Here is a 12645-nt window from a genome sequence, read left to right as displayed (position 1 = left end):
AGTCTATAACATTAATCTTACTAGTTAAGTATTAAGTAACAATTTTTCAGACTTATTTTTAAAATGATTTTGGAGTAACCTACCTTGTTTTGGCTAGGTTCACAGTAGTAAAATATTTCACACACTGCTTACATCAAGACAAAAAACAAACCTCTAATCATTTGCAATGTCAAAACAAAAAAATATAAAACAATTAAAGCTATATTTAATGCAAAGAATGTATTAAATAAGAACGCCTTCGTAAAGGAAACGCAACAGCAACGCGCTCCTGTATTGCGGGTATTGCATTGACTTTCTGCAGGCGTTTTTCGTATATGGATACTGACTCCCTCGTGAATCGAATCGTTTTTTGACCACCACTGAATCGAATCGCGATTCGATGCATCGAATCGAATCGAATCGAAATTTCGATGCATTTTCGATGCATCGCACACCCCTAGTCAAAACCTAATTTTCAAGATTTAATAAAATACTTCATAAAATATCAAACATTCATGGCTGAGAACAAAAAAGTTTTGTGGTGTTTCTACGTCCTTATGTTCTACCAAGCCTTTGTAACATTAGTATTAAATTCATGGAACAAGAAAAACTGTTTGATATCTTATCTTAAACCATATATTTGACTTAAATTGATAGTTTGCATGAAAATATTGAAAATATATATTTGTAATGGTATTAAATAAATTGAATGGTCTTTTAACACAATTACACAACTTTGTATGTTGCTACTAACATTAGAAAACCAGAAAGATTATATTTATCTATTGTTGTTATTCGCAGGTTTTTTCAGGTTACAATGTAAAGGGGATATAACAAATTGCTAAAAACTAAAGCAACAAAAATGTTATAATAGAGTGCCTGTTAAATTATCTAACCCCAGTCAGCCAGCATGGCAAGATTTTACCACAATAATAATTTGACAACAATTTTAGCTTCAGCCATCTTTCCCTTTAGAAATTTAAATCCATGCCAATCAATTTAAATTTAAGAGAATAGACCAAACGCACATTTAGTATTTACACATAACGTGGTAACATTTAGCCATAGTATCTTTAGAACTGCAATAGCAATGAGTGCAATATATTTTAATGTCAGACAACGTTACTGTCAAAACACTTCGCATACACTAGTATCCCAACTAATGAAAGAATCTTTATATTTAGATTACTTTGCACAGTTTTATTCTACATAGCCTAATGGATTACCTTCAAAGGATGCTTGTTTGAACGGAGAAGCCAAAGTGACGGTAATCTGTTTCTGAGGCTTTGATGTACCGTGAACGTGAACTCCAAACTTTCTGCTGGTCTTAGAGTTGGGTGTGTCCAAAAGTACCTCCAAGGTTACTTGGTTTGGCTCTGTAAAAACAAATGTACAGTTAAACATAACAGTTGTGACTGCTAAAACCTGTATTTGGTTTACAGATTGATTAGAGACAATATACAAAAATCTCCCTCTCATTCAGACTTAATTTGTTTGAAAATAAGATGATTGGGATGGTTTATTTTATAAACAAACAAGGCACAACCTGATAGATAGTCCTGCGCTGTATAGTATTTATATTTACAGATTCTAATATTCCTTTATTGAATAGTATAGTATTGTAGTTTACTAGTTTTTACAAATAAAAAGAGGTTTTGAAACACATACAATTTTTTAAATACAGTATTTCTAATGGTTCAAACTTTTTATAAGTAAGGTTATCCAAACAAGGGGCAGTCTACTTAATTATAAAAAAAATCACTTTTTTTAAATTTATCAATAACAAGGATGTCATATTGTGCAGAAGAGGTTTTCAATCAAATATTCCCATTTGACACTGATATTTTTCTTTTGAACACAACACTTGACTTGACATGTCGTACCTTTGTTGTTGTAGAATGCTTTGAAGTGGTACGCGGTGAGTGACTCATCATCCTTCTCCAGACGCAAGGACGCGCGCGATGGACCGTACGCAGGACTGAGCACCTTGAACCCTTCCATGGGGAGAGATACTTCTCCACACACGGTGAGTCCTGTGAGAGCGCTCAGCTGGTCAAAACAACCCCCGTGGTCTTGTCTGTGGACAGGGTTAGAGTCAGTGATGCTGAGAATTTGACTGAATAAAACTAGGTATTCCATACACATGTTATAGTTATAGCAGTTTTTTTTTTTTTAACACGTTCGCTGCTAATAATATTATACTATAATAATGGCTGTATGTGGGGTGCTAAAAATTATTTTTCGTAAATAACTTATTAATACATTTTTATAAGTTCATTTATAGTTAAAAGTATAAAAAAAGTAATTTTTGCAATTTTTTCCAAAAAAAAAATTAATGACGCACATGTGCGTCATTAGCACATTACATCAAATAACAGCCAAAATGCGAATGACGCACATGTGCGTTCAGCTGTTTTGTATGTGTTTGTTTAGTAATAGTAAGACATTGTATTATTTATTAAATACAAAATTTATTTCACACAATTTATAACATATTTGTGACCAAAAAATACAATATTATATACAAGTCCATCTTGAATCTGAAGAACTCCCTGTGGTCAGGTCATGTTTAGCCATGATATTCCTTGAAACAGTCGCCGAGGCACAAAGCTGGTTTTTCAGCACAACCCTCACACTGGTACACTGAGTCTTTGCGTATACCTTTGGTGTAGCAGATGACACATCGCCGCCGCAATGTCTTGTTGTTCCGCCCCACTGGGTTTTTCGTTGGCAGATGGTCTGTCGCCACTTTTCTTGGTCGTTGGTTCTGGATGTCCACTGGTGATAACAGGTGTCTAATTACTGCTAAGCGGAATTCCAACAGCGGCAGCTTCTTACCGAAGGTATGTTTGTTAAACAGGAAAAAGGCATTCAGTACGGACATCTGAAGAATGTGGACGAACAACTTCTTGTACCATCTAAGGGTTTTTCTTTCGCATGGATAATAGCTTAAAAATTGATCTTGACGATCTACACCTTTCATATATTCATTGTATTTTATAATAGGGTAGGGTTTTAATTTCTCCTGACCCCTCTTGTTTGTTGCTGTACCCATCTCATTATAGTACTGAGTTGAGAGATACAGAACAGTTCTCTTATCTCTCCATTTACCACACATTACACCCTTATAGTACTTCTCAACTGATTCTGCTTTCTTTACTTTGGCATTTACAACCGTTTTAGGGGTTTTCTTACGATCAGCTCGAAGAGTACCAGTGGTGTATGTTTTTTCCTCAAGAAGCTCGGTAGCCAATTCTATACTATTGTAAAAATTATCCATACTAGTGGCCTGTAGGGGCCATAGCCCCTAATTTAGACTACAATAAAAAAACCATATATAAAAAGACAAATATTTGAAATATGTTTTTAAAATTATCAATTTTATGTTACTTAAAACTAACAGTGTTTCTTGTTTTATATCTTAAGGTTCCTTCCGTTGGAGTCGTATATTCGTTGCTTCTGATGTGTCAAAGAAATACAATTGTAAAATAATGATTAAATCTGTTGTAACACAACATATTAACAAATGGAAACATGCACACGGTTTGGCCTGAGCCCGGAGAACGACGAATCAGAGCTGAAATCATACAACCAAACATTGCACATCTTTTCTAGTTTAAAATTGAAGATTTGTTTTGTAATCTTACAAATTCTGTTATAGTTTCCATTTTGAGAACCAAATGTAAAGGTTAAAACTGTTATTAATTATTATGAAGGCAACTCCCCATTTAGCGGTGGTAAGTCAGAAATATATCTAAGAATTTGTCCCTGAATTTTAAGACAGTAAGGCCCATTTCCCGGAATCTCTTTTTGTGTAGCGGAAAGCGACGCAATAGCCATTGCACTGTTGTACTGCCTTATGTTTTTTATGAAGTTCGAATCATGTCAAAACAGTTAGTTCGCCATTTACTTGAGGTTGTGGCATGTCCATTGTGGCAACATGCGTTGAAATGTCCATCTGTGGCCTCCTCTGCGAAGTGAAATGCGCCACAATGCATGCAAGTGCTTTAAGCGGACCTAGATTGTGAGAAACAACTCAACTCATTTTCCAGCGTTCTTCAAAAGACAGGTTGTAAAACAGCTTCTAGATTTATTTCACAGTTAGGCCCTACATGACGTTCTCTTTTGAATTTCTTAAGTCTGTTGAATTCCTGGACACTCTTCCACGTCTTGCAGGTCTTCCCCTACCCTGTCTAGTTACGTCACTCATTATAAAAACGGAAAAAAAAATTAAAAACACAATTCGTTTTGAAACATTATTTACAAACATTGACTTTTGGAATAAATGTAAACATTGCAAATAAATAAGTAACAGCTGACAGAATGCAGACGTTTTTCAGTCCCCATGCATTTCTTATGGTGGATATTTTACGTTATATCTCGTTTTGTGGTAACTTTATGGGAATTCTGCTATTTTTCCCGAGTCCCTGGGGTCAAGACCTTTAATTTAAGACCCCTCCCACTTTTCTGCGACTTACCAGACGTCCACAATTTTCTGGTAAAAATTTGGTCTTACAGAATTATATATATAGATAGATTGAATGGGCTCTTCCCAGCTTTTCACGCATCAAGTACATTACTACCTTACTAGCATGTCCTTCACCAGTCAGTTGATCTAAGGCTCCAGCATAGACTGCAAACTTTAGAATCAGCCCGTTAGGTTCAGTCAAAACGTAGAGTTTTATGCCATATTTATGGCGTTTGCCCTTGATGTATTGTTTAAAGGCAACCGACCTCTCCATAGGACCATTGCTTCGTCCAGTGACAGCTCCTTCCCAGCATTATAAATGTTAATCATTTTGTTATTGAAATAATCAACAATTGACCTAATCTTATGCAAACGGTCAGTGCTTGTTGCGTCTGCTCTTACAAAATGCAGACAACGTAATATCAAAAGGAAGCGATCTCGTGCCATGTACTCACCAAAACAGGTTTTGAAAAGTTTGTCTTTCTTCCAGTAATCCTGGATCTTAGGCAACTTGATGTGACCCATGTGCAATAGGAGTCCGAGAAAAACTTTAAATTCATTCAAAGTTAAATTTTTCCATGAACTTATGCGTGATTTCTCAGAGTGATCTTTGGATAGAAACAATTCTTCGGCATAACTGTTAGTTTCTTTAACGATCAACTCAAGCAGAACATCATCAAATAACAACTGAAAAAAGTCCGCTGGTTTATTTTCCCCAGGGATTGGAACTCTTAAGCCTACTGGAGATGAAAAAATAAATGTTTTCATGGAGTTTGGGTCCTCATCCCAAGCTAAATCGTAATCATCGTAATCAAAATTGTCTTCCAATTCGTCTACTAATGACTCACCGATACTTGATTCACTGCCGTTGTCACTAGGCTGGTACTCTTCGTCACTCGTGTATTCCTCACTACTGTCTGTTTGGTCACTAAAGAGGTCAATTTCACTAACTGTCATATTAGAGCTAACAGTCACATCACGGGAACTACAAGGGGAGGGCACACCCGGATCGTCAACCAACTCTTCCGAATAGTCCATGTTTGCGTGCACGTGGTTCACTAACCAATAGACATAAACAAAAACGGACTGCAACAAAAGTCAAGTGCGTAACTGGAAACTGGAGTAATACACAAGTCAAAACAAAAACAAAAGTATAAAGCGCACGAAATGGCGGCAAATTACAAAATGGCGCGAAACGCACTTGTGCGTCATCCGCAGCGAATGTGTTAATAAAAATTGGCTACAACTAGTTCCCATAAAAAATGAGATGTCGGTACTTTTGTATTATACCAACCACACCACTAAATCGACTTCCAAATAAGTTGAATAGTTTAAATAAAAAAATTTTCCTTACCCAACACCAATTTAGGTGTGGTCGGTAAACATAATACGAAAGTACCGAGATGTCTACTTCAGTATCAATAATTAAGAGTTACAACATGTTTATAGGTATATCAAGTTGATGTAGGGTCATTTCACCATTTGAGACCAAAAATATAAGAGATGTAGATATTTGTTCTCAAAAAATATTTGTTTGCAAACCTATATTATAACCTGTGCACGATTTGAGGAGGAACACGGCGGAACGGCGTTCAGGTACCTCTCTTTTGGAAAGATAAAAATATTAGGATAAATAGGTACCAAACACATTAAATATGTTACAGTTCTTGCACCTTTTTTTAAAAAATCCAGCAATTTATATAACAAGTAATAACCTACAATAGCCTTCGGTAGGATTCTATCCATGGCACATTCCAGGTATTATTAGTGCCACGTAATCGATTGCTTAATGTCCACAGTTTATGAAAGCCTCCACAAATATTTGCAAGGCAATCTCTTCTTTTCTCTCTCACAAACAGATGGTTTAGTTTTTGATTGGCCAAAACCACTAAATAAATTATAGAATACATTTGAGTTAAAATGAAGTAACTTTTAATTTTTGAAGAAAAACGTTGATATAAATAAATAGACTATTAAATAAAAATCTAAGTCACCCCCCGCTCACTCAGAATTCCTAGATAGACATTCTTAACAATTTAACCTCCATATCCAGAGTTAGTATATTTGTCTGCATACAAATCATAAGAAATACTTAAGAGCCTCAATAATTCCCATCTACATAATTTCCAAAAATCCTGTTAACATTAATCACAGAAAAAACATAAATTAATTTGTTGTGCACTGTATCTGTTAAGTCTCTCACACACAAGATATCTTTACCTTTTAACATCGAACTTGATTGGTGATTCCACCTCGCCTCCCTTCTTCTCTCTTACGATGGAGACAACATCGGAATTGAAGTTGAGAATGTCTTGCTTCTTCACGGGGAGACCGAGCTTAACGTCAACACCGTAGCCGTCCAGAACCTAAATAATGAGGAATAGTTTGTTAGTTCTTTAATGCCTCGCAAATTTAGGTACAATATTTTCTAACAATGGATCAAATCAACATAAAAAAAATTCAAAGTGTAAATTTTTATTTTTAAACATTTTGGAAATTTAGGGTGTTTTTGGATGAATAATCAGGATTTTCAAGCTAATTATGATTAATATTTACTTTAAAATTACACTTAAACTAAATACAACTAGTAAAGTAGGAACTCAAGTAGTATTTTTGTTATCTAGATGATAAGTGGAATTCTCATAAACTTTGGTAATGGTATGGGTATGACTGTTTAATTATTGTCGAAACAGCTACATCACTCCTGTTTCTAATTCGGGATCACACATAGTAGTCGAGACACATACATATGAATGTTCACGAATCTCCAAAAGGTAGAATTTGCAATGAATTCAGATCAGGTAGACAAAAAGGCAATTTTTGTTTTATCTACAAAAATCTGTCATTGTCAGATAGACAGTGAAATTCAAGTAATCTCCTCGTACCACCTTATATCACCATTGCTTAACCTCTTGAACATTCCAACACTATTTGAGTTACTATTTCATCTAGTGTAAAATTTAAAACTGTAGGTTAGATGTAATATAATACATTAGCATTAAAACCCCAGTTTTCATTTAGAAAACACCCATCAGCAAAATAAAATAATCTCAAATGAAATAATCCAGCTTGGTTAAACTTGCATTGAGAACCATTGCTACTTTATACATCCATTGATTGTAAAGATTCCTGGGTACTCACCTTAACAGTGATGTCAGAACCTGTAGAAGAGTGGAGGTTGGCCGATACTTTGACTCCGGTCTCAACAACGTCAGCGTCAACCGACAACAGAGAAGCGAGCTCAACGTTGGCGCTGAAAAATACATTTGACCTCTTACAAATTGAAAAAAAATAGATGAATTAGACCAGGTTCACACCCCTTTTCCATTGCAAGATAACAAAAAGTATTCCTACTGTATTAACTTTAAAGTCAAACTACAACTGACCGAAATAAAGGGGGCAAGGCCACTTCAAAGAGGTCTTATAAATAACTACAATAGATTAATTAGATCAGGTTCACTGTCTTATTTCCTTGCCTAAAATAATTGATTAAACAAAATGAAAAGGTAAGGTCATTTCAAAGAGATCTACAACAGACGCTTTCACATATTTTAATAACATTTTACTCTCTTTTAAAATCCACAATTGTAGGTCCTAAATACAAAATCTACTTCTCAAAATAATATTAAGTTATTTTCTGTACTATCTTTATCATGGTGTAAGGTACGTATCAACGTCTGCTCAATTAGACTCTGGTGGCCAAGTACCCATTGGCAGACAGTTCCCATAGCTAGCTAATTTTCCAATTCATTTGAGTTTGTTATTATTTCAGTTAACCCGGGGTTCGGTTTACAGGGTAGGTTAAAAAAGCAGTGTACCGAACCAAACAGATTAAAAAGGACGACAAAACCATACAGAAATGAAGAATTACCTGGGCACCACTTGCAGAGCCACATGAGCAGTGTCGGGGTGGTTGTAGATGGCCTTGAGGTCAACATTACCCTTGACCTTGATGTTGACTGCAGAGTTTCCGCTGACCTTGACCTTCAGAGCCAGTCCCAGGCCTGTAGGGTAGCTGACTCCAACGTCCAGGAACTGACGAGCCTTCTTGTAGTCAATCTGTAAATCAACAGAGCAAACTTAAAACTGCTCGAGAAACGGAAATATAAAAGTAATTTTATACTGCAGGATCTCTTTTTTTAGACACTTGAAAACTTGTAAATTAAAACATAACCTCCGATGCCCAGTGGGGAAAAGGAGTGTTTATAGTATTGACTTTAGTACCAAATACAACCAGAAAAAGATTATTTCAGATATTTTAACCCTGCTATTTCTCTAGACACGAAGACACTTTCCAGGAAAAGGTGTGCCCTAAGAGGTGTTGCTCAATTGAGTATCTTGCTTTATTATTCAGTACATTAATCAGCGAATGTTTGATGTTAAGGAAATTTCATATAGCTGATGACCAACTGGGAAAAATAACAAACACAGTGGAATATCATACTGTTTTGTAAGTTTAATACTCATATAGGGTAACAGTTATTCAATTAATTTACAAACAATACGTATATGAAGGGGATGAGATTTAAGAACATTTATTTAGTGGAGAAGAGGTCAATTGGTGGTCGAGTAAAAAAGTGTATGAATCAATTAAAAACTAAATCACTCACGTCCAAAGCCTTAGATTTGTCCGCTAGCTGTTCTACTTCACCATGCAACTTCTGTTTGAGTCCCTTGACATCAAGGCGGTTGTAGTGATAGTTAAACCAAGCGATGTCTGAGCCAAACAGTTTCACAGACAAATCCAAGTCAGTGTCCAGATCCTCGTAGTCGGGGCCCAGCTCAATCTGGAGAAAAATAAAATAATGTAAGTGTAACCTTCTGAAAAGTTTTAAAAGTGAAGAAACACTAAACAGTTTTTCTAAAAAATTACGATATTTTTCACATACTTCAGTTCAATGTTGAAATGATTAACTTACCATACAGCTGTGGACATTCAAACCAAAGTGGGTTTTCGGCCTCCGTAACAATGCACCTCAATTATGTATTGAAAAAATAACATGATTATTTTGGGACACTGTAAGGCGTAAAAGCAAATCAATATAATCTATTCAAATTTAAATTTCACTTACGACAGAAACACAAGAAAGTATTTTAAGGGTTTAAAATGCCTTGTACAAAGAACAACAGTGCCTCAAAGTACAAAAACAATTTAATAAAGTAATAAAGATTGATCACAAAGTGTACTATTTAATTGCTTTTGGGGTTTATTTGTGAAAATGCAGTTTTATAGAGTATAGTTATGTCTTGACTGACATACTTTACTGTTGGATGAAAGAAACTATATTAAAATCCAACAAAAACAATATTTTTTTTTTTTACGATTTATAACAGTTAATTATTCTTTGCCATAGCGCAACACTTCCTAAAACCACAGATTTACATAATATATATTCAATCTTTCACTTAGAAACTGTTTTAATGACTTTATAGATGAAAATTTTATTTGAATTACAAATAAATAAACCGTAAACAAACCTTGTTTGTAGCGGCGGAAGCTTGTTCCTTGGAGACAGAACGTTTAGGTCTATTCGCTGCGTCCTTGACTTTTTTCACTGCCTCTTCAATATCATCACCGACTTTGTCAACAAACTTGATTCCTCTGGACTTCAGAAGTCCTTTGGGTCCAAAGTATTTCTCCAGATGATATTCCAAGTTTTCCATTCGAACACCGACCTAGGAAAATAATAGAATGATCTCGCATTCCAATGTAGTTGGCTAAGAAACTTAAATGTGGCTGAAATTACTATTTGTCAAACTGATATGCCATCAAAATGATATCGTAGTAGTGTAAAACGTTCACTGAAGTTTTATTTAAAATTACAACTTCATATTAAACTTGATTGGTTAATAACATTAAATTTTTTAAATTATATAAAGCAGCTGTTTCGGTACTTACGTATTATATCGACCACAACCTAACCTAAGGGTGGTTAGGTTGGGTAAGGTTGCATTAGGTTAGGTTGGGTATATTTTGTTATTCAAACTAATTAAAATCTTATTTGGAAGTGGATTTATCGGTATAATACGCTAGTACCGCTGTTTCTTCCACTAACCTCTGCCAGGTTGAGAGAGTGCCCAAACAGTTGAGTGGTCAGGTTCAATGAGACCGACCTCGGGATGAATGACTTTTGAGAGAAGATACGGTTAAGTTCGCCCACAGCGCCGATGTTGATCGCGTCCAGACTGTAAGAGACTTCGTAGTTGCGGGAGAACTTGCGCTGGTCAATAGGGAACTTCTTTTTGCTGATGATATTGCCGAGGAATTGTTTCGCTGCTTCCTTCTCAGGGCTTACGGACGCTCTCAGGTTACGGAGATGGGAGATGACAAAACTGCCGACTGAAACGTTTTAGTGTTATTAATTCAGACGAAAGTGAGAGTTTAAATTTGTATTAAACAAATCTTGTATTTTCTGTGACTAGTTAAAGTATTTTTTTTATGTTTTATCCAGTAAACACATTTAAGATTAAAGCTAAAAAAGCTTAGCGGAGGCACAAAGCAAAGTCACAGTTCCAAAATCAATCACTCTGGGAACAAATAAATTTTTAACCTTAGGAATCCACAAATTATCCCAAAATCTAACTGTAATTGATTTGTCCAGCATTGCAAACTGTTTCATCAATGTCACTGCATTCGTTACCTTGGTTGATGGGTTCGCTGTCCACCAGTTGTTTGACAGTGTCGGCTACGTGAGGACATGGAGCCTGTACCAGGGCAAGATAGGCTTTGATCCTGAGCTCTGAGTCCTCCTCCACATCCTTCAGGATGGCTGTTGCGGCTTGTTTCAACTGAAAACCAAAATTAAAGTAATTAACTGAGTGTAATGAGGAAATTTGACAAATAAAATTTGACATGAATCAGGTCTAAAATATCAATTTTTAGTTTTGCTTGAACATGATTCTTCTGTCTTTCCTTTACAGGTTTACGAGGACATTATAACAGTAAGAATGGATAAATATTTTTTTAATACTGTAGTTGATTTTGTAGCCCGTATCAAGCATACTAAATGGGATCTTGATTCACAACATTTTACGTACAGCACATGTAAAAATATTTTAGATCAAAATGTATTACTTTCCTGTAAATTTACCAGTGAAAGGACATTTAACAGTGGACTTAAAGTTTTATTTCCTAAACATTTTCAATAAATGATTTTTATCGTACCAAAACAGTTTATTTCAGTTTACTTAGATCTCAATGTTCTACATAAAGACTTAAAAAATATTTAAGATATCTGAGTGGCATTCCTTAAAAATTTAAGGTTTCTCAAACAAAAAACATCAAAAACTCAATTTTAATTTAAGTCTTCAGATCGCTTTTTTGAGTTCATTTTCTATCAGTTATGTCATTTTTGTAAAATCAACTTATTCGTGTGCTATTGTTCTTAAAGTTGAGTTCCAGAAAAACAAAAATGTTAAAACTCACAGCTGACTTAGCGGGATCAGCGAAGAAAGCCTCGATGGCGGCAACCCTGACTCTGGTCTTGGCGGTTTTGTCAGAAGCGCAGGCAGCTACCTTGGCGGCGACATCATCACTCAGGTGACGAGTGTTTCGCAGACCCTTCAGACTAGCGATGATCTACAACACAACACAAATGACAATATTGACAAAACAAGGTTGAAAAGTAATTTCTATTACGTTCGTCTCAATTAACATGAACTTTAAGGGTTGTAAGAGCAGGCCTAGAACGCTCAAAGTCAGAAAGCGAGTCATAAGACAAGACTGTAAAATATCAAAGTTTTCAATTTGATCTCAGGAATGTTCAATAACGGTTTCACTCACCTTGTTTTCCTTGTCGTGAGAGTCCGTCTTGCAGCCAGCATCCAGGGGAGCGGCCAGCTTGGTCAGGAGCTCCTTCAGTTCGGGAGCGTCGGCGAGAGATGGGTGTTGCAGGTAGAACTTGCCAGCCACAGAGCCGATGCCGAGGTAGGCTTGTACGGGAACCTTGTCAGAGGCAAGCAGAGGCTGCAACAAAGAGATGAGTTTGTTGGGAATTCAATATTAAACATCAGTGGTCCTAGTGTGCAACCCTGAGGAACTCCGTAGTGAAAAAGAGAAAAGTTTAAAACACTGTACAATAACGTATAATCACTACTTTCAAAATGATTAGTAAATGTATAAATTGTTCATAAACCCTTAGATATCACTAGAAAAATCTTTGAGTCTTGATTTTGGAACCCAATACTTAAACACTTTA

General features: G+C 35.7%; 1 protein-coding gene across 1 annotated transcript in view; it reads right to left on the bottom strand.

Moving 5' to 3' along the window:
• LOC128995066 (apolipophorins-like) overlaps positions 1 to 12645 on the bottom strand; it is a 59897-nt gene that overhangs the window by 36149 nt on the left and 11103 nt on the right. The window contains exons 9-19 of the mRNA XM_054419945.1: positions 12231 to 12413; positions 11874 to 12026; positions 11089 to 11236; positions 10504 to 10787; positions 9926 to 10123; positions 9058 to 9234; positions 8319 to 8506; positions 7589 to 7700; positions 6668 to 6813; positions 1863 to 2056; positions 1206 to 1355 (exon numbers count right to left, since the gene is read on the bottom strand). Of these exons, the coding sequence (XP_054275920.1) occupies positions 1206 to 1355; positions 1863 to 2056; positions 6668 to 6813; positions 7589 to 7700; positions 8319 to 8506; positions 9058 to 9234; positions 9926 to 10123; positions 10504 to 10787; positions 11089 to 11236; positions 11874 to 12026; positions 12231 to 12413 (1933 nt within the window). The remainder of the gene's footprint in view (positions 1 to 1205; positions 1356 to 1862; positions 2057 to 6667; positions 6814 to 7588; positions 7701 to 8318; positions 8507 to 9057; positions 9235 to 9925; positions 10124 to 10503; positions 10788 to 11088; positions 11237 to 11873; positions 12027 to 12230; positions 12414 to 12645) is intronic.

Source organism: Macrosteles quadrilineatus, unplaced genomic scaffold (genome assembly GCF_028750875.1).
Source record: "Macrosteles quadrilineatus isolate MER2022 unplaced genomic scaffold, UCM_ALF_1.0 Scaffold_5__1_contigs__length_97177068, whole genome shotgun sequence".
Taxonomy (NCBI): Eukaryota; Metazoa; Arthropoda; class Insecta; order Hemiptera; family Cicadellidae; genus Macrosteles; species Macrosteles quadrilineatus.
Note: the sequence above shows the minus strand (reverse complement) of the source record. Positions and strands in the feature narration are given on the sequence as shown.